Consider the following 20,704-nt stretch of genomic DNA (forward strand, 5'->3'; position numbering starts at 1 on the left):
TTCATTTTTTACCTTGGAAAATTGTCTCTGCATACTTATGGGGCAGTTAAGAAAAATCTTGGCAAACCAAAAATTCTGCAAATAATTTTCTGCCTGCAGATAAAACTGAAATTTTGAGTCTTTGGAATTATGATTTGACGGAAAAAGTATAATTACATATATACAAAAACAAAAAAACATTTCAACCTAACTTTTAAAAATAGAATTATTTTACAGAATTTCATCAATAATTTAGTCATGCTCCAGTTTTATCTGTAGATCAATAGTCAATAATTTGCAACAAAACATTTTGCAAAAGTTGTTTTTTCAAGCAGCACACAGAAATTTCGTAGCTTTAGTGCAAGAGAATCAATAAAAGTCTATAGGCGTAAAACATGTCAGCTTGCTTAGCTGAAATCCTCCCTGGTCATTAAAAGCTAAGATTACCTACCCTTAAAGGGAAAACCTTGTTAAAACAGAGCAATAAAGTGAAATTACCCCCTAGTAATGAGATGTCATTGGTCCGCATTTAGTCACTTTGTGATGGGTCGGAAATAACAGGGTATATCAAGATAATTAATGTTAAGTAATGTGTATGTGTAAAATTGTCCCCATTTTCCTGTAAACTTGTCTCCTCCCAGACATATTATAAAACCAAGGTGTAAGAAGGGTTACATCTCTGTCGGCCTTAATCAAAGGGATCTATGCTGATACCATCAAAAAAAGGGGATGCGAGACACTATTTGATATTCAACATAAAATATTAATTTATGTGAACTTCATTACTCCCGAGGAAAACTATAGTGATCAGCGGGGAGCAAATTTATCTGGGTAATAGGTATTGATTTTTGGCTTATTTGATATATAATTTGATTTTATTTGCAATCAGTGTGCAGATGGTATAGTTATTGACATTGTTAAATCGTTGTCACCACAGATAAAACTGTTGGAAGAATCTCCAGTCTCCAGGAACGAGAGAGACGGGCCAGTACCTCCAGCACCATGTCAACAGCTTCTCAGGTATGAACACAGCAAAAATGGGTCATTTATCTGCATTAGTTCTTTTTTTTTAAGACCTACAGAGTTATCTTCCTTGAAAGCATTTCAGATGTATGTATATAATTTTCACTTAATTCAGATCAGACTTATAGCAGAGAAATTATAATAGGTTCTTTAAAATAAATAAAAGATTTTGTCTTTGATTATATGCTTTTAATGATTTTGCAAATTTTTAAAGATGCTCTTTCAGTAGATTTTGTCATTCTAGTCAAAGAACAACTGCTAGAATTCTTAGATTCTAGGAACTCTATATAAAACTAGGACTTTTCTTTCCCAAATTTTAGGTATAATTTATGGATTTTCTTTCTCACAGGGATCTGTAAAGGCTTTAAATGCAAAGAATTCCAGAATTTCTGATATTGCAGCAGCACCAAGACGAAAGTCTGTCCCAGCAAAGGGCTTAGTTCCTGTCATGAGTCGTAAGTTTGTTAATTAATATTATTCCCAATACTTTATAGTGGTTTAGGTTAGAAACTTAACACTAAAAAATCATTGGTTGAAGGTTCCCTACAACATGCATGTAAACAACATTTTCAAATCAACATTTCCCAAGAAAATTAAATTTTCATTGCTTCATTTTAATTGGTTTGGGAATTCTTATATGTTTTCTTCTTATGTCTTTGGTCTGTAAGCTTTGAATAAACCATTTGGGAGATTTATGCAATTCATATAATTTTCTTATATTTTTTACTTACACCAAGCTAACAATTATGATTTGCAAATATTGTTAAACTTTGTCAATGTTTGAAGATAAAAGACATCTTCATAATTCAAAAAGAAAATAAAAAGGAGAAAAAAAATTAATAAAAGATATTTTCCCCCAATAATTGCAAAGTGAGAAAGTTTAACAATATAAAATAAGCTGCCTGGATCTCAAATGCATGTCTGGTAATAAGCTGAAATCACTCTTCACTAGCATTTCAATGCATGCCTAATCTTCATATTAACACCTCACAGCTTCTGTCAGAAGAACCACACAGGTTTCTAGGAGCCTGGACTCATCTCCTGCTAACAGACCTCTCAAAAAAACTAATCTCACTGGTGACAGGGCTAAAATCACTTCACCTCAAGAAAGTAGAAACACAGTCAAGAAAGACAGCAAAAAATCAAAGGGAGATAACAAGCCCAAATCTCCACCCTCTACAAAGAAAATAAACAGTAAGTATCGGTAATGGTACAGTGAGAAAGCTCAGGATATACTGTAAGATCAGTTTTTCTTCAGAAACAAATCTTTTTGTCTAATTCTTGATTCAGTTGAATCCCATTGTTTACAAACTCATTACAAGAAGGTAAAAGTGTGTAGTGCTTGTGCATGAGTTTCGGGGGAAAAGTGTATGGGGGGGGGGATATAAAACAATTTGATATATAATACAATTGGGTACCTTTTAAAACATTAAATTATTTATATCCTTTCAAAGTAAGTTTATGAAATTGGCGAGTTGACATTTCAAGGTTATATCAATGCTGACACAAGCATAAGGATGCTTGATTTTTTTGTCAAAATTGATTTAATTGAAATTGAAGATAAAACTGCAGTGAAAGAGGAAATTTCACTGAAATTAGATTTTGAGAAATTATTTACTGTGGTGTATTAAAAAACTGACTTTGATCTTGGCATTGAGTGGTTCCCGCAACAGCTGTAAGATTTCTCATTTATGTTGGAAGCTGGCAATTTTTTGTTTCAGAATTATAGACAAAATGGAAAAATCTTGTTTTTTCCTATAATTGATACTAGAAATAGAAAAAAATCTCCCTGTTAATTTGGGAGCATCCTTTTCATTTGATTACAAACAGAAAAACATCTTTTGTCTGTGTAGAAAGTTCATGGTTGGTTTTCATCTCAAGAAAAAGAACACAGCACTGCTTGAAAATTTGATGATCTTTTTACAGTGTGATGGTTTTTGTATATAAATCTTCATACACATGCTGCTGTTGCTTCGCCACTTGATTCCTTTTACTATAGACATGTGTTATTAATTTTGACCAAGAAGTTTGGAGGGGAAGATTTGAGCTTCTTCACATTTTTCTGACTGTCAATTTCATGCCTTGATAATGATGGGGCACAGAAAATTGATGCTTCTATGGTAAATAAATGTTTCTATGGTAAATAAATGACTGGTATTTAAGGGCTAATGAAGATTTAGATGACCAGTTTATCCTGTATACGAGTTGCATGGAATCTCTGGTATGTTAATTAATTGGACACTAATAGCAAACAAACTGATATGCAAGTCATTTCCAATAATGTTCCTATGTAAATTGTAGTATGTAAATTGTAGTACTGGATCTACGATATAGTCAAAGTAGAAGTAATTTGAACATAGGGAGGAATTAGACACTGAAAGATATTGATATGGGGGGAAAAACTTCCTATGAATATACTTTAAAAAAAATTTTGAAAATAAAAAATTAACAATATTTGGTAAAAAATTGATTTATAATACTAAAAGTACAAAAACCTAAATAAGTGAGCTTTGAACCTGTGACCCACCTATTACAAACTGATGGTCAGATTGAAGTACATGCACTTTTACACAGTAGCTCAGTTATAGTAAGTTATAGATAAGTAATAAATTATAATTAATTTTCTTATTTATTTCAAAAGGAAGTATGTCACATAAAATTGATATTAAAGCTGGTCCAAATTCCCTTTAAGATCCAGTTCAAATGTAAAACAATTGACTATTGGATTAGATAAGGCATACATCTGAAAAGAAAATTGGATTAGTTAGATTTAAATATTGAACCTTGGATTACATATTGAAACATTTACCGAAAGTTTAGTGTATTGGTAGTAGAGTTTGAAAGTATAAGTGAAATAGATTACCTGTCAGTGAAGATGATTTACTGATAAGACTGAATTGGTCTGATCCCTAGTATATAGCTAATAGTCACTGAAGAGGGTTGTTTGAAAATGCTCATTAAAATCTTCACAAATAATGAACATTCTTGTGTCAATAAAATCTCAATTTCAACATGTGCTACATGGGTTTCGATCCAAAGATTTAAAACACACATTCGCTAAGGGCACCTTTGATGAGAATTTTCAACTCGAACAAGATATTTTGACAATGTAATCTTTTGAAGGACATTTTTTTTCGGTACATGGGATTTTGAACCAAGGCATTGACAAAAGTTTCACCTGAGCAAACTTGAAGGGTTATTATCTGCGAGTATTGAGAAATTTAACACCCTTGCAGTGTTGCTTCAGGGTTATTATAAAAGGAGATATTGTCATTTTTGTGTGATGTAACCGTGGAAGATTTTATGTGGCGTCCAAGATGTGGTGGTCCTCCCTGTGGCCTATGTGGCTGGCAGTGGACCCCGAGTGGCTGCCGTGGCCTGTGGTAGATCATGTGGTGGTGTTCTGTGGTGTCTATTTTGTGGTGATTCTGGTCTGTTACTGGTCTTCAGAACTCACCCTCTATGTCGTGTGGGTCAGTCAAAGTCGGCCTTCAAAAGGTAAACATTATAAATTATATCCAGAACTTACTGTTTTCACTTCAGTACAAATTCATTAATGTATCCTGTTTATTGTATTTTTCCCCACTTTTAAAAGTAAACATCACCAGAGGAAAACGGATATTCTCTTTAGGTTATTAAACTTCCTTAGGACACAAGCTATTTATTGATTCATTTGAGGATGTTGTGTATGGAATTGGGATCCACCTTAACACCCCCTCCCCCTCCCAATTTCTATATATATGTAATAAATATTACAGTAAGGGAGTAAAGATTATAATTAAGCTATTATTAAGTGGAAGATTTTATCTAGATTCCCTTCACTACCTTAGAACAAACAACATTTTAGACGTGTCTTTTGAATTGCTTACTTATTCTCAATAATTTTCACATTGTGACTCGGGACATTTCGATCAGTATTGTTTATTTAAAAAACCTAAACCAATCTGAACTTAGCATATACACAAAGATTTGTAAGGTTTAGAAAATGTTAACTAAGAGATTAATAGTCTTAAGTTTTGAGATTACCCTGAACTTTTTTGTTGGGATTACTTTTGACTGTAATATCGAAGGTTAATTTCTTGCACCACATGGTTTTTCCGAAAAGGTAAAAAATAATTCATGGCCAAGATGCTGGCAGCAATGCTAAGGATGTGTCTGAAGCAAGGTAAATTTTGATTACACAGATGGGTAAATTGTTACAGGATGCATTCAATGAGAAGTGTCATTTCATAATTCCATAGTTTGTCTGTGTAAGACAAAAGTCCATAAACTTGTATGCCAATCTGAAATTCTGAATGCAATACTTTTACTTGCAACACAATTTATGACAAAATGCACTTTTGATGACTATTAACTTGATCTTTAAAATTGATCAGCAACTAATTTTTTTCATTTTGTATTTCACAATACCCGGGTATGTTTGCAGCATTGATGAGGTAACGGGTTGAGGTTGTTACCGCTATATAGATAAGATCATATGGCCAGAAACTGTTATGGTGATGAGTTCATACAGGGCTTGACCTTTTAAAACACATTATAATAAAGATGCTCAGTTCCTTGTCATGTTTAAATTTCCTGAATTATTCACACTTTTTCCTTTTCCTGCCCATTGAAGTTGTTACATTGACTATATTGTATAGGGAAATATTGCAGTGTATTGCACACTTGTATATATATATCTGCATGAAGTTAGTTACCTGGTATGTTTTCATCAAAGCATTGCCTCAAATTACATCGAATGTGTAAATCAAATTGGCAGGGAATATTTCTCTTTGGGATGCTCAGTTCTTCTTGAAACAAAACATCTATTAATCTCTGAAGTGGAGAGAGGAAAGAACAAGCCTTTTTTGTGTTCTTAATGACATTTCTTCAAACTGCAAATGAAAACAGCCAAGGCTTTTTCGTGTGTTCTTAATGATATTTTTTCATGTTCATCTCAACTCCTCTTTCTTCAAACAAAGGATCTTCTGAGAAACAGTTTCAGAAAGGCCTTATAACCATTTGTTTTGATTTTGAAGACTGCACAAGAATGCACGAAGAGGTTTTGTTCCTGGCCATTTCTACCACTTAATTTGCATGACGAAGATCTTTCCACCACATGTTGAAGTTATTTTACCTCATGCAGATTTTTTTTTTGAGATGCTGTGAAAAATGTGAGGAAGTCGGCAATTATAAAGAGCATCTGCAGTGGTGGTCATCTTTTCCTTTGTTATGCTGCAGTCTCAGTTCCTCTGCCTCTCTCAGAAGTTCGCTCTTTTTTGAAAAAAGAGAATTTTTTTCGGACTTGTTTTATATTGGGGGATTTTATTTCCAATTTGGAAATCTGAGTGGCAAGTACTTGTTCTTTATCTGTTGTTTTGATTACAAATGATTTAAGTTACGATAATTGTAAATTTATTGCAATTTTTTTTCCCGGAAAGTTTCGTAGTAAGTTGAGGATAATTTTTCAAAGAAATTTTTATAGTTTTCTCAATTGAAAATTGATGTCAAAATGAGCCAATTTAAAAGCTTTTCAAAGTTACTGCAGGTCTGCTCATTATCTGAAGAGTCTGCTTAATGCTAGCATTTATTGCCCCTTGACTCCACTAGTGGCAGACAAAAAGTTGCAGAAAAAAGAAACATACAATAGCATTTTCATTTTCTGATATCCCAGGGCGATTAGAAGGAGAAACGCCCTCTCCTTTAACTTGTCGTAACAGTGATGACTGGAAACAGATGCCTAGGGCCCAAGTCTTAATTTTTAAATTTATATTTCTTACATGTATACAGTCATTTGGTGCTTAGATGTTCGCAAGCTAGGAGACAGTCATCATATGACTCTCGTTAATCAATTTTGGGAACAAAATTATAATTGCATCAGGGGAGACACAAAGTCACAGATGTTTATTGGGGCAAACCCCCACCGAATCAATACACTGATGATAGGATCAATAGGAGCTGGTGTTTTGTATGCGTGATTAGGACAGGACAGTGGTTTTATTAGTCACTTCATTATTGACCAGAGGGAGAATATTTTTCTTGCTCGATTATCAGTGATACATAGGAACTGGACAGCAATGTCGAACAAAGGCTCTCGGTCCAGTAGACCAAGGTCCCTACTGGTTAGCTTTGAAAGGCTGTTCTCAAGGGGAGGTAAGCACTGAAGAGACTTATAATTAATCTTGTAGATATCTAATTAATACGTACTGGGTGTGCATTGTCCAGCATGGTTTGCATTTAGAGGCTATTTCGATATTTCTGCCTCCATTTTGTCAAAGATCTATCTAACATGTGATAACTCATTTTCACCCTTTGTCCAATAGCATGTTTGTCCAATATTGCTTATGTATGTCAGTTGTCTCAACTTGGTCTGAAAGTGCAGTTATAATAACTAATTGTTACAAAAATAATCTTTAATTTATGATGTAGCAGAAGTTTGGAGGTTCAGTGTATTGTTTTAATGATTTTTTAAAATTTAATTTAAGACTAAAAAAAAAGAAATGGAAAAAATTGTACAAATTCCTAAATCAAGCTTTCTGCAAAACTTTGATGAAATCTTGTGGTGCATAATTGTAGGAACATGCAGTTTGTGCAGCTCTAAGTGTTGTTTTTTAATTAAAAACCAGTCTGCTATACTGTGAAGAAAATTGAACATGACTAGCACTGAAGTTTTAAATCATGCATGCTTTACTCAAGATTTAAGAATAATAGAAGTTGAACAATATGGTAACCATATGCATCTTTCCAATTTTTTTTAAATTAAAGATTCTCTTAGTAGCAAAAAGAATTTCATATTCAGTAACTGAATAGTAAAATATAAAATCACATTTTTATGGCTTTATGATTTACATATTGGTGTCAAAAGGTAGTAAATTATTCTTTCATAAACAGTCTGGGTACATGGAGGCAAACTTTAAATTTGCTATCTTCAGATTTTCTTGTTGTTGGTATACTTTTGCAAATTAAGATCCATTTCCAAGATCAAACCTGTCCATGCAATGTCTTAATGCAAACATTCAGTCAATTTTCAAGAGGTGTTTTATCTGTGAAATAGGTGGGTCTATGTCTTTTAAATTGGAAATCTCAAGAATATTGATTCTGGTTCACCAAATTTTAAATGTCTTAAACAGCATGGTAACTTTCTCTTGCATTTATGCACTGTGATTATGAGCACAGTTTATGTAAATCTGTGGTGTTTTTTATGTCGATATCAGATTTTACATGACTGTAGGGTAGGTTAATATAGGCCGTGTGGAGAGATGATAACTTTGGTTTTCTTCATATTTTACACCTTTTCATTTTCAGGTAAGTTTACATTAAACCATGGTGATTCATAAAACCTCATTGTATTTTAAATCAATGCTAAAATCCACATATGTGTCTCGGAAATAGTCATCTTGTTGCACTCTAGCTAGTATATGTGGATAAATGCATGTTTACTTCAGTAAAGGTATTATAAGGAACATCCTGGATTGCTTAAGATTCTGATATGTGCTAGTTTGTTGACTTGATATTTGATGGTCTTGAAAAGTTAAACTTCAGTATAACATTGATTTAAAATTAAAACAATTGAATTCTTTTACAATTCCAGATTTATCTGATTTTCAAACTCCATCAAACATATATTTGAAACTTGCGCTTTCTTCAGACTCAATTTGCTATACTGTATCCTCTACTTTCCAGACCAAAACAGAAACAAGACTAAGACTAAGAACAACCAGAAACCGGCCAATCAGCAATCAGATGCCATCAGTCTCCACAACAAACAGGAAGTGACACGTCTAGAGGCCCTCTGCGAGAGTCGGACCAAGGAACTGAACTATGCCAGGCTCCAGATGAAGAGCAATCTACAGGCTTTTGATGCCATGACAGTGATGGTGCAATATCTCTCTCAAGATGTAGGTATTCAAGACCAAGACTTGACTGTCATGAGATGTATTTATATTTTGTTTTCTTGATGGAGCACTTTGCAAAATTGATTACTGTTGTTGATTTGATGTTCTGCTTAATTGCAATGGTTAAATGCAAATTTTTGGTACGGTCAGTCCATTATATCTGGTTAGTGGATCATCAAAAATAAATACTAAACAAAGCTATGTATGTACATAACAAAAATCAAAATGTATACTGTTATATATAGACATGTAATTTTAACAGGTTTATCATCTGAGAAAATCAGTGATTAATAAAAAAAAAATAAGGTTGATTATAGTATATTCTAAACTGTTAAATATATTATTTCTCTATTCTGATTTTGAAAAAATGAAAAATTATAAATTTTTGACAATCTTTGATGGATTTCACTATATTCATTGCAGTTGGATGCCTTTTCGAATCCAAAGTTGTCCTCCCAAGTAAGAACATTACAGACACATCTTGAAGAAACCAAGCAGCAAATTGGTAAGATATAAAATCTATAACCCCACATGAGTCCTGTTTGAAAACTTTGACAAATAAGTTTTCATAGATGTTTTAATGTTTTGCTTAGTAATAAAATTAAAATGCTTGAATAAGCAATTTGATCATAAGAGCTGAATTATATATGCATCTAGTATGAATTACTTGTGTGATTAGATTAGGCAGAATGCAAATTCTAACCAAAATATTTTAAATATTATTTCTCATAAACTGTTAACAGTATCTGATTCCCTTGTGTTTTGTAAATTGATCATAACTAAAGCTGGCTGCTTGTTTTCAGCTGAACCAAAATATAACAAATTATGATTCAGATAAAGGCCCACCAGGGGCACCTGATATTTATCATCTGATGTTTACTTAATTTGATTAGATTATATACAGAAGTTCTTTGATTTCACAGAGGAACTTCAAGCACAGAAGGGTAAATTAGATGAATCCATATTGCAACTGAATAAAGACCATTTGGACCAAATCAATGCCCTCAAAGTGGAACATGAGAAGCAGATAGCCTGGGAAAAAGAAAAACATGAGGAAAACTTGACTAATTACCGACAGCTAGGTATAACACACAAATTATATTATGAATCAACAAAATGTAAAAAAAAAAAAAAAAAATCACTGGTTCTTTTCCCAAAACAAAAGTTGAAAAAATAAAGAAAAATGATGAATTAATTGTAAAAAGGAAAGAGTGTTTTGGTCATCTGTTAGTGTCTCAACTCACCAAATGCTATGGTTTTTTTTTTTGTTACAAATGTGCTTTGTGCAGTTGGTAAAAATGTAGATAAATTTCACCTGTTTATATGAAACCACTATTCCTATTTTGACCTATTTATAGGGAATGTATATTAATTTTTTAAAGCAAAATTGTATTTTAAAATTGTCTTTATAACTCAAAAAGTCTGACCAAAAAAACCCCGTTGTATTGTGATAACAAGGAATTATTACCAGTACTCTAGAATTAGTAAAAAAAAAATGCATCACAGGAGTGCATAGATGATCAAGGTTTTCAGGGTTATTCCTAAGAATTGAAATAGCAGGGTAGATTAAAGAAGTAGATGGGGAATTAAGGCCCCTCTACTACTAGGGGGTTGGGGGGGGGGACATATGTCATTTTAGATGGGATAAATCCCCAGCTCCTTGGTCTTAGGAACAACCTTAGGTCTTGACTATGGATTACTTCTTCCTGATCAATACATAGGGCTTATAGAAAGTGTGACCAGTCAACAGGGGAGACTATTCGGTAGTCCTCCTAGGTATCAGAACCTACTTGGGTTTTGAAGGGTCCATATATTTGCTGTTTCATGCAGTTTGTTTTACTAGATTTGAGATTGAACATTGTTCATTTATATCTTCTCCAATTTCTTCAAATAACAAGATATTACAGAAATACATGTATAGATCACTTTAGCCTTGCAGCACAGTTTTGATTTTTATAGCTTTATCTAATTTATTTTGTCATTTGAAAGAGAACTTTTTTTTCTTATATTGCAGCTGAAGAATACCATTGTAAAGAAATAGATCACATAAAAACAACTCATGATGAAACAGTAAGTGTGATAAGGGACATAACTCTGGAAAGTTTGTCTTTTAGTATATTGGTCTCAATTAATGTAAGAAAAATCATGTAAAATGTACTGAATTCTTTGTAGATCACTGAAATGAAAGCCGACAACTCATTGATAATTCAGAAGCTCAAAAAAGCTCAGGAAGATGACATTGCAGCACTCAGGAATAAACATGAAGAACAAATGGAAGGTAATTTATTTAATGACAAGTAATAGTCATTCTGTATTGCTACTTCTCCTGCATTTGTCATAGAATAGAATCCAAATGTTTTTGTTGTAGATGAAATAATTCATGTAGTACAACACTTTTGTAGTGAAAAAACTTATAATGATCATTTGAAGTGAAGTAATTCTCATTCCTTGTAGTTTTTAAATAGATTGTTAACAGTGGTAATGATAACTTACATTTATTGCAAAGCAAAATTTTCCTTTCCTTGCACATTGGTGAAAGCTTGTTATGTACCTGTATATTTAAAAAAAAAAAAAAAAGGATATAGACACTAGTAAAAAGTATAATCTTAGAGTAGAGTAAAAATTTAATAGGGCATGGAAAAGCAATATAACACTGGCAAAAACCCATCTCTAAAGGGTTCATCATCATGAAGTTTTATTTTTTTAGCTATAAATCTTTTTGTAGTTGGGGAGAGGATAGGCTAGAGCTTTTTTGTCTGTTTTAGAGACCAGTCTGCAATTTTTTTCTTAAGATTGCTAAGTGGAATATCTAGAATTCACAGGACTAAATATATGAACAAATGAAGTTGTGACTGATTGCAAATCATTGTCCAGGAAGGAAGACACAAAGAATTAAACTAACTAATCTTTAATTAAATTTAATGACGAAAAGAATTACCATTTAATTACTTCAAGAATTATTTCAAAACTAGATAAAAATTACTTCCATTTCATTATAAGGTTTATAAAGCTAAATTTGATAAGAATTTTCTATTGAAAATATTTGATAATTTGTTTAAAGGGATTAACTGAAGTAGATACCTATACAGGTATACCTTGGACTAGTTCCTGGTAGGGGATTAAACAAAGTAGTAATCTGGTTCCCCTTGAGGTGGGTTTTGTTTTGCTCTCTTGTGTTTGAAAACTATCAGGGTCCTTAAAGGAGATAGTCATATTGACACAGGAATTTATATGTTATGTTATTTAACACTGTGAATGTCGAAAATTGATTTCATTCAGGGCTCTTCACAAAACTTCAAAGTTGTGATCTTGATTAAAGAGATGGCTTTATGTTTTGATTTTGTCCTATGTAAAAGGGTTTTAAGTATGAAGTATATTTTATGCAATACATATCCTGATTTCTGAGGAGAAGTCTGTCAATATCCCTAGTTTGAATATATGGAAGTACATCATTCTTGTGCTATTGTCTGTTAAATGATTATTTGTTCTGAAGTCATTACACCCAGGCTAACCCCCTTGGTCCATATTGAACTGCAATCAATAATTAAGCATATCGTTTTGTTTGGGGAAAAGAAGGGATCATAATGTCTCCCTTGTTGGAGTTTTAAACAAGAGTAATATATATTGATCCCAGGCCTATTAGCTCCAAGAATTGATGAGGTTATGCTTAAACTCAGGTGAACAAATGAAAAAAGTTGTAAATGAAACCCAAACAGGCTACATTCTGTTGCTGTAGATGTATTGGCATGTCAGGGATTTTGTCTGCTCAGCATTGCAGGGATTCTATTTTCAGTTTAGCTTTGTGATTAGGATGAAAAGTTCTTTTCTTTCTCTTGTCAAGTTTTACACTGCACAGCAGCTGAAAATGTGCATCACACAAATGGAAATGCTATGTTGTGCATTACTATACTAATCAAGATACACAGGAAATTTTTCCAAGAAAAGCTTGACTAATTTGTGAGGAGTTTTAATTGTAGTTTTGTGTATTGGAGTGACTAATTTCCTCAACAAATCTTATTAATACCATGTAATTAGACCAGGTAGAGGGAATCAATATTAATGTATTCACCGCAGACCTCAGGTGAAGGGAGCTAAGAATATTAACACTATCAGATGTTGATGGGTATCCAGAGGGCAGGTGAAATGTGAAATGCAGAGAAAATGTGGAAAAGGGTGTTCTGATGATATTCTTGGAATCTGAAAGTGATTGGAATTGATGATTTGTTTGTATTGGAATGAAGACCATTTGGCATCATTGAAGTTTATCTGGCATTTTTGGATAAATACCATTTGTATAAAAAAATATATCTTTGTTCTTTCCATAGCCTTACAGATTTTGCTCTTTGAAGCTTTTTCTGATGATAAGCATTTATTGCCCATATATCTAAAGGTACCTGGTTACAGGTTAAATATCGCAAAATGTCAGGAGTCTTTATAAACTGTTCTGTGAAAAGGACAACTATTTGTCATTTAAGTCTTTGAATCAAAAGATAACCTTATCTTAAACCGTTAGGATAGTCAACTTATTGTTTTGGCAACTCTACAAGATTCCAAAATCTTAAAGGCAGGCAATTTCATTTCTAGCCATATAAAAAAAAATCAGTATTGCATTTCACCAGACTTTCAATTGCAAAGGTAGTTAAAGAATATGTATATCGGAAACAATTATTAAATGTCTCTTTTATGGCCTTCAATAAATTTTAATGCAGTCCCAAAAGAAAAGAAAAATCAGGTTTACAAAAAAAAAATTCAGAAATTTGAGTGCATGTGCTGTTGTATAATGCGTATTTTAATGGGTAGAGGAAAGGTTTCTAGTTTTAATGTAGGTGTTGTTTTGAATTTCATCAAATTTTGTCTGAAAGGCAATCTCGTCTATGCAGCCAAACATTTTATGGCTTAAGCAAATCGTGCAACCATTCAAGGGACTTTTGAATTGATTACCTGAAATCATCTGGTAAATATGTAGACAAGTGATCTAAAACTGATCAATCTATTCATGAACATTTCTTCCTTTCAATGGTAATCAATGAGATTTTTATGGAAGAATTTTGGCAAGGGTAAAAAGTAGCCGCCCCGCTGTGTGGGATTTAAGGAGCCGTGAACACTTATATTATTGTCGTGGTAAAAGATTGATGACTTGGGAGACACCATAGGGCCTAACAAGGCTTTATCTACCTTTTAGGACTACACACTGATTACAAGATACAATTCTTCGGGTGTGAATATTTTCTCAAGACTGGGGTAGAAATTCGAGCTGCTTCGGTTTTACAGCTTAATAGCACCGGAATAAAGATATATTCCGATGGTTGGTGGGACAGTCTCGTTCAAGGATCACTGTTAAGAGTCCCTAAGAGTTAATAGGATATTGTAAATCCTGAGACATAATGAACAATTAAGGGATATTTTCATTAAGGAATACTTCTGCCAAGTCAGCAGATCAGGAGGACTTCTTCATAGAGCGGGATTACGTTTTTAAAGTTTTGAAGTGTTTGGGCGATATATTGACACCCAGGTTGTATAGACATTCAGATATGTTTATTGATGACTGCTGAAGACTTTGTATACTATTGGATTTTCCCAGTCATAGTTTGGTCAAGGCTTTTCAATAGTTGATATTTACTGGGAAAAAATCTTTCCTACTTTTTTGAGAATTTGAAAATAAAACATGGAAAATAAGGAACCATTGGTGATGTTGGAAAATAAAGGGCCGGTTAATGGAAAGAAAAAACGTTTTTCTACTATAATAGGTGCTATGAAAGGTAAGTTGAAATTGGACATTCAGTTTTAATACAAAAGGTTTATCTTTCAATCCTCTAGTCTTGATTTTTTTTTGTTGATCAATTTTGTTTTTTGTTTGAATTTTTTAATGTTCTTTTTTTTAGTGAAAGCTTGTTTTGTTTTGATTTAATTAGTAATTTAGAATATTTGGATATAAAACTTGTCTTAATTGATATACTAGTACTTGAGGTTTCAACCCCAACCCCTCCCCCCATTCAGTCCATTACACCACTGGCATACCTGGGGCATTATAAGCTTCTTTTCAAGCAGTATGATTTGGTTGCTCTAGAGTGAACAGTCAGTGAGCATTTTGCATAAATTCTTGATATAACTTTGTAATAATTAATTAATTATCAGTACATAAGAAAACTATGATAATGCAAATATAAAATAATTTAGGAATGGATGGAAGAAAGAAGATTATAATTGATTGTTCTACATATTCTCATGTATTGTGTTTGTTATATAAGTATACCTATGTATACCTGTATTTAAAACTTTAATGTGTATTTAATAGCATCTGTTTAGAAAAGGTATCTGAATTCCTTTCCCAATGATAGAGCCTATCTCATACTTAATACCACCAATGTGCATTCACTTGTAAATGCTCTTCCGAGTGAATTGAATTGATTACCTACATGTAGAGATTTAATAAGTATTTAATGGTGTCTGTTTAGAAATGGTCTTTGAACCTCTCTTCAGTTGATGGAGCATATCTTATACTTAATATCAGCAATGCGCATTCACTTGTAAATTCTCTACCCCCAGTGAAAGGCATTGATTATCCCATAAAATAACTTATGAAAGGACCCTGAAAGTTTCATGACGCTAAATGAGTTTGTTAGTCCAGTTATTGATTTGTTTAGGGGACTTTTTATATAGGAATTTACATTATATTCATGTCATTAACTTTCTATTTAGCTGTGTCAGATAGTATCTATGTGTGACCTGGGCTAATTGTTTGGTCTTTGTATGATTAAGATCACCATATCTTTATATACCAGCATGATAAATTTATGATACTTAAAGACCAAACAATACTACCAAACAATACTGGTAATTTCAACACAACATTTTTTAAAAGACATTTTAGAAGCAAACAGTGAAATTAGAAAGGCATGTGAATGCATTCACTAAATGTTGAATAGAAATGACACTTTATTACATTAACTGGATGATTTAATGTTTACCATTTTTTACATCCTTTAAGCCCCCTCCCCCTTTAAAAAAAGATTCTTAGTAAAAACATTAGAAGGTTGCAGATTTTTAACTTAATTAAAATTTATGAATATTGGTTTCAATTTCAGAACTTCACAAGCAACACAGAGACAGACTTGAAGAAATAACACACAGATTTGAAAACATTAAAATGGGACTCTCTGTAAGTTAATATAAATTTTTATGAAATTCTAATAAAAAAATAAATTTTGCGGAAAAAGCCTATACCTTAATTTTTGGATTGTTCTATTCAGCTTGTCAAATAAGTCAAGCTTCTGACATGTGTTGGAAACTTTAAAAAAAGTTTTTTGAGAAATCCAAGAATGAATACATACTTGTAGCCATGGTTTTGTTAATTAAAAGGCTATGAGTGTGTAATGTATTATTCCATGCAATATGAAATTAGCATGAATATTTCGAAGAATTCTATTTACAATTCTGTCCCAGCTTAATAACAATAAAACCTACCATGCGTTATTGTTTAATTTATCCAACAGGAAAAAGTGGAGACCCTTCGCGGTGAGTGTGATGATTTGAGAACTCGCGCTCGAGCCAGTGAGGAGGCCTTGTTACGGGACTCAGATGTCAAAGTTCAGGTATTTTACTTACCACTACTAGTATTTAGACTCAGATGTCAAAGTTCAGGTATTTTACTTACCACTACTAGTATTTAGACTCAGATGTCAAAGTTCAGGTATTTTACTTACCACTACTAGTATTTAGACTCAGATGTCAAAGTTCAGGTATTTTACTTAACGCTACTTGTATTTAATGTTCAAGGTCAAAGCCGATAATGAACATAAAAAATAATAATCAGTCTTCTTTATGGAGTCAATAAGGTTTGTCTTCCCTCTTTTCACTTGTAGTCATAAAATTTTGATAATTGATGATAATAGGTTTCCTGCAGAGATCTAAACTATAATTGAAATGTAAACAATTTCAGCATATTCTAAAGAAATTCATTTGTCAGGAATCACTTTTTGATTTGATTTTTTTTCATTGGAATAATAGTAAGAGTTACCTCTCTTATCAGAGGGTAAACATTCAATTAATCATATAGTTTGTGAAGAATGAAAAAAAAAAAGTGACCTAGCTTAATTATATTAAAACAGTATATTATAGAAGCACAAATTTCGTTGGAATGAAATTTCAGTTTGTCAACAAAAATGGTTTCATGGGCATTTAATATGGTTAATTTGTTTCTAAAGTAACTCTGCTCAATTAAAAGTCATGTAGAAATTTTGTGTGGGATTTAATTCATTGATAATTGTTAATAACAAAATACATGTAAATGAAATTTAATCCCCTAGGAATATTTCTGCTTTTACAGTATATAAAAGAAATCCTAGTCAAAAATCAAACATTTTTATATTTTACAGATGGCATTATCTCCCTATAAAAACTTGCCACAAGAAATTGAAAGTTTGAAACTGGTCATCGAAATCAGGAACGAGGAGATACAGAAACTAAAGAACAGGAATATCGAACTGGAAAAACAGGTTTGTTCCTTAGAAATATAATCTGATTGGTTTATTGAACAAATTTTAAATAACAAATATCTGATTTCATGGTCATAAAAACAAAGTCCCCTTTTGTCATCACAAAGTACATGGTACCATAGTGAAATACTAAGTTACCAGACAAAAACAAAATAAGAATATAAGCAAGTGATATTTGACAATCCATAGAGTTTAATTTATGTTAAATGTACCTTGGCTTAGATTTCTGTTTTTTTTCCCAGTTCTTGGCCTTTGGAATAAAAAGATTAGTTTTTTGTGAAAATTTTGATTTTTTTTTTATGTTGCACAATTTTGTCATTTTTACTCAAAATTTTTTAAATGCATGTTTGTTTGATAGGCAGAAGAACTTCGGAATGCCAAGGAGAAGATAATTGCCCAGCAACAGAAAATAGAAAACTTAGAAGCAATAATAAGCATGAAGACTGATCATGAAAAGTGAGTCAACTGATCATAAACTTTTTCTCCTTCAGAAGGAATATATCTTTTTGGTCATTGGATTGATCTTGATTTACCGAGATGATTTGATTGTACGATACATGTGTGTGGTGTTAAATGCTGAGAACAACTATTTTGTTACAATCCTAGAAAAGTATAAATTTTGTAAAAATTGAAAAATTTGAGCAATGGTTTAATGTATCCTGTGTCAAATGTGTATTGACATTGGCTCTAATTGGCAGGTATAATATCCTGCTTTCAGAATGCTCTAGTTTTTGCCTTCCTGCATTTTTTTCAGGCAACTTCATGACAAATGTCAACTGCTGATGAGGAAATGTGACAAGGAGTCAAAGGCCAATAAGCGACTGTCAATGGATTTCGAAGAGCTGATCTATAAGGTGAATTTATCAGACCCTGGGTCCCTGGAGAATCTGTCCAAAATTGGGGGGTCCCCCTCTCACAGTGCAAACAGTTCTCCTGCAGTGAGGCGAAAGAACAGATCGCCAGCCTTTGGGGATGTTGACAAGTCCCCAGCAAGTCAGGTTTACAGAAGATCACTTTCTTCTGTAGAAAACTCTGCTGAAAAGAAAATGAAGAGACGATCAGCTAATTTCTTGTACGAGAAGGACCACACTTCTCCAACAGGAAGTCCCAGACATCGGGTCAAGACTTACTCAGACTCTTGTTCACCCACAAGACTACATACTCACTCAGAAAGTGATAGAATGGTGCATTCATGTGAGGAGGTGCCTACAGACAAGTCTAGAGACAACACCGCTCGCCTCATCCAGTCTTGTAACGACGCCGAGGTGTTCGAGGCACCCCAGGGCCTCCCTGCACCAGTGACTCCTGACGACATTAAGGTGGTCACAGGGGAGGTCAACCAAAGCAGTAAAGGCTCCAGTCAAGGAAAGACTGAGCTTGTGTCACTGAATAATGGTCAGTCTCCGGACAATCAGGGACATGGAGGGGTGGATCTAGAGGAATTTGAAGGTGAGAGTCTACACATTGACACGAATCTGGAAGCGAAGGAGGACACATCGGACCTGTCTCACTCCACTGAATCTTACTGCCCCTCGGAAGTGACCTCCGGGACTGGAAGTTTGATATGGGACTATGAGAAAATGGACTCCATCAAGTCCATGGACTCCAGTCAAACAAGTCAGACCAGTGATTCCATGCTGGACAGTTCCACCTTAACAGACACCAAAGTTGACAACAATACTCTCACTAATATTAATGACTTGACCACTGAGGAAAGTGACACTAGTTCTGGCTTTGTGGAAACTGGAGAAATTCTAGTCACTACCAAAAGTCCTTCAGAATCAAGAAAAGAATCTACTGTCTAAATTTTGTGAATGAAAATTTATGTTTGGCATTTAACTGATTTCATTTTTTTTTTTTTTTGAAAAAAAAAATCTTTTCTTTCATTAGATTGTGGTAATTAAGTTTTGATTAAAGCTATTGTAAGCAGGTTTCTAGTCAGAATTGCCACTACATCTCATTCTACTTAATCTTAGCCTTTGAAATTATTTATTATCTACCTCGTGTATGCAAGGTAAAATTTCTGCCGAAGTCTTTGGCACTGTATTCAAAATGGTACTTAATATTGTGATTTGAAAACAAAGATTGCTAGATTTCAATTTACATATTTATTAATTGAAATATTAATTAAATATTATTTGTTCTGTGATACATATATAATTCTAGATATCTAGGATAGAATGGGCTTTATCTGATAGCTGTGATTTTTGTTTAGCATATCTTGTCAACTTTTATTTATAAAACTAACTTAGATTAAGGGGAGATCATTGACATAAAAGGAAAAATCTTTTGCTAATGTTTTCTTCCCATATCAGTTATAGTAATTGTGTAATTGGTCGAAAACTATTGGCAGGAATTATATGCCTTAGAGAGATGTCAAGGAAATCCATACAATTTTGATCTCAGTGAACAACATTTATGTTATATCATTTCTTTTCACATTATCCTGTAAAAGAAACATCGAGAATTTGTACAAAACATCATGTCATTTATGCAGATGGTTCGTATTTATTCATATTTATGATATGAAAAGGAACCCTCAGGATTTAGATATCTCATAAGAAATTTTCATCATCAATTTTTGTTTTTTGCATTTACCAGTATATATATGATCGTTTTGTCATTATATAAGCTGTACATATTTCCTTCAGTGTTGTAACTGTGCTATTTTCACTTTATCGTTTTTTGCACTGCTTAGTTCTACTGCCATACATTCATGCCATATTGTGTGTTTACTGATTATCTTGTATGTTTGTTTGAGTTGTATTTTGTCATTTTTATCAATATTTACTACAGTTTCAAAAAAGCAATAGATGTACTGTTCTTCAGCAAGACATTAATATTTCCTAACATGATTGAATTACATTTCTGATCATGATTGAATAACTTCAGATTTACACTGAATTTTAAGGTCATTATAGCATGATTTTGCCTTAGAAGGATCAATTTCAGGAAATGAATGCTTCCTTTACTAATCTATCTTTCAAGTTCTTACACATTTATTCTATTATAATCTCCAGGGTTTCTGCATAAAACATTTGACACAATAAAAAGTGCTAAGAATTAACTTTATTTTCTTTTGAATTGTTCATTACCTTGTGTTGAAAGTTTTATATCATAGAAAATGTATAATTGTAACATCAATACTTGTTTTTAAAAATTGGAAACTTACCAGATGCTGAACTTTAGAATTAACCATAATGATATTTATGTATGTACAAATTTGAATCATTCCATGTAAGTATTTATTTATGTTGTAAAAGCAAGTAAATATGTGTTCAGATGGCTAAAATGCCATCAGACTTTAATATTGATAAAAAGTGCTTTTTACAA

General features: G+C 32.7%; 1 protein-coding gene across 5 annotated transcripts in view; it reads left to right on the top strand.

Moving 5' to 3' along the window:
* LOC134264979 (restin homolog) overlaps positions 1-20,704 on the top strand; it is a 39,498-nt gene extending 18,794 nt beyond the window's left edge. For 4 of the 5 annotated variants that reach the window (XM_062747223.1, XM_062747224.1, XM_062747222.1 and 1 more), the window contains 13 exons: positions 917-999; positions 1,352-1,457; positions 1,996-2,196; positions 8,665-8,879; positions 9,300-9,381; positions 9,800-9,958; positions 10,891-10,946; positions 11,049-11,154; positions 15,962-16,035; positions 16,370-16,468; positions 17,252-17,371; positions 17,730-17,827; positions 18,126-20,704. In XM_062747223.1, the coding sequence (XP_062603207.1) occupies positions 917-999; positions 1,352-1,457; positions 1,996-2,196; positions 8,665-8,879; positions 9,300-9,381; positions 9,800-9,958; positions 10,891-10,946; positions 11,049-11,154; positions 15,962-16,035; positions 16,370-16,468; positions 17,252-17,371; positions 17,730-17,827; positions 18,126-19,176 (2,450 nt within the window). In that variant the 3' untranslated portion in view covers positions 19,177-20,704. The remainder of the gene's footprint in view (positions 1-916; positions 1,000-1,351; positions 1,458-1,995; positions 2,197-8,664; positions 8,880-9,299; positions 9,382-9,799; positions 9,959-10,890; positions 10,947-11,048; positions 11,155-15,961; positions 16,036-16,369; positions 16,469-17,251; positions 17,372-17,729; positions 17,828-18,125) is intronic. The other variant, XM_062747225.1, reaches the window with a different exon arrangement.

The sequence above is a fragment of the Saccostrea cucullata genome, unplaced genomic scaffold, assembly GCF_032062105.1.
Source record: "Saccostrea cucullata isolate Sc308-1 unplaced genomic scaffold, CSIRO_AGI_Scuc_v1 ctg324, whole genome shotgun sequence".
NCBI classification, from domain to species: Eukaryota; Metazoa; Mollusca; class Bivalvia; order Ostreida; family Ostreidae; genus Saccostrea; species Saccostrea cuccullata.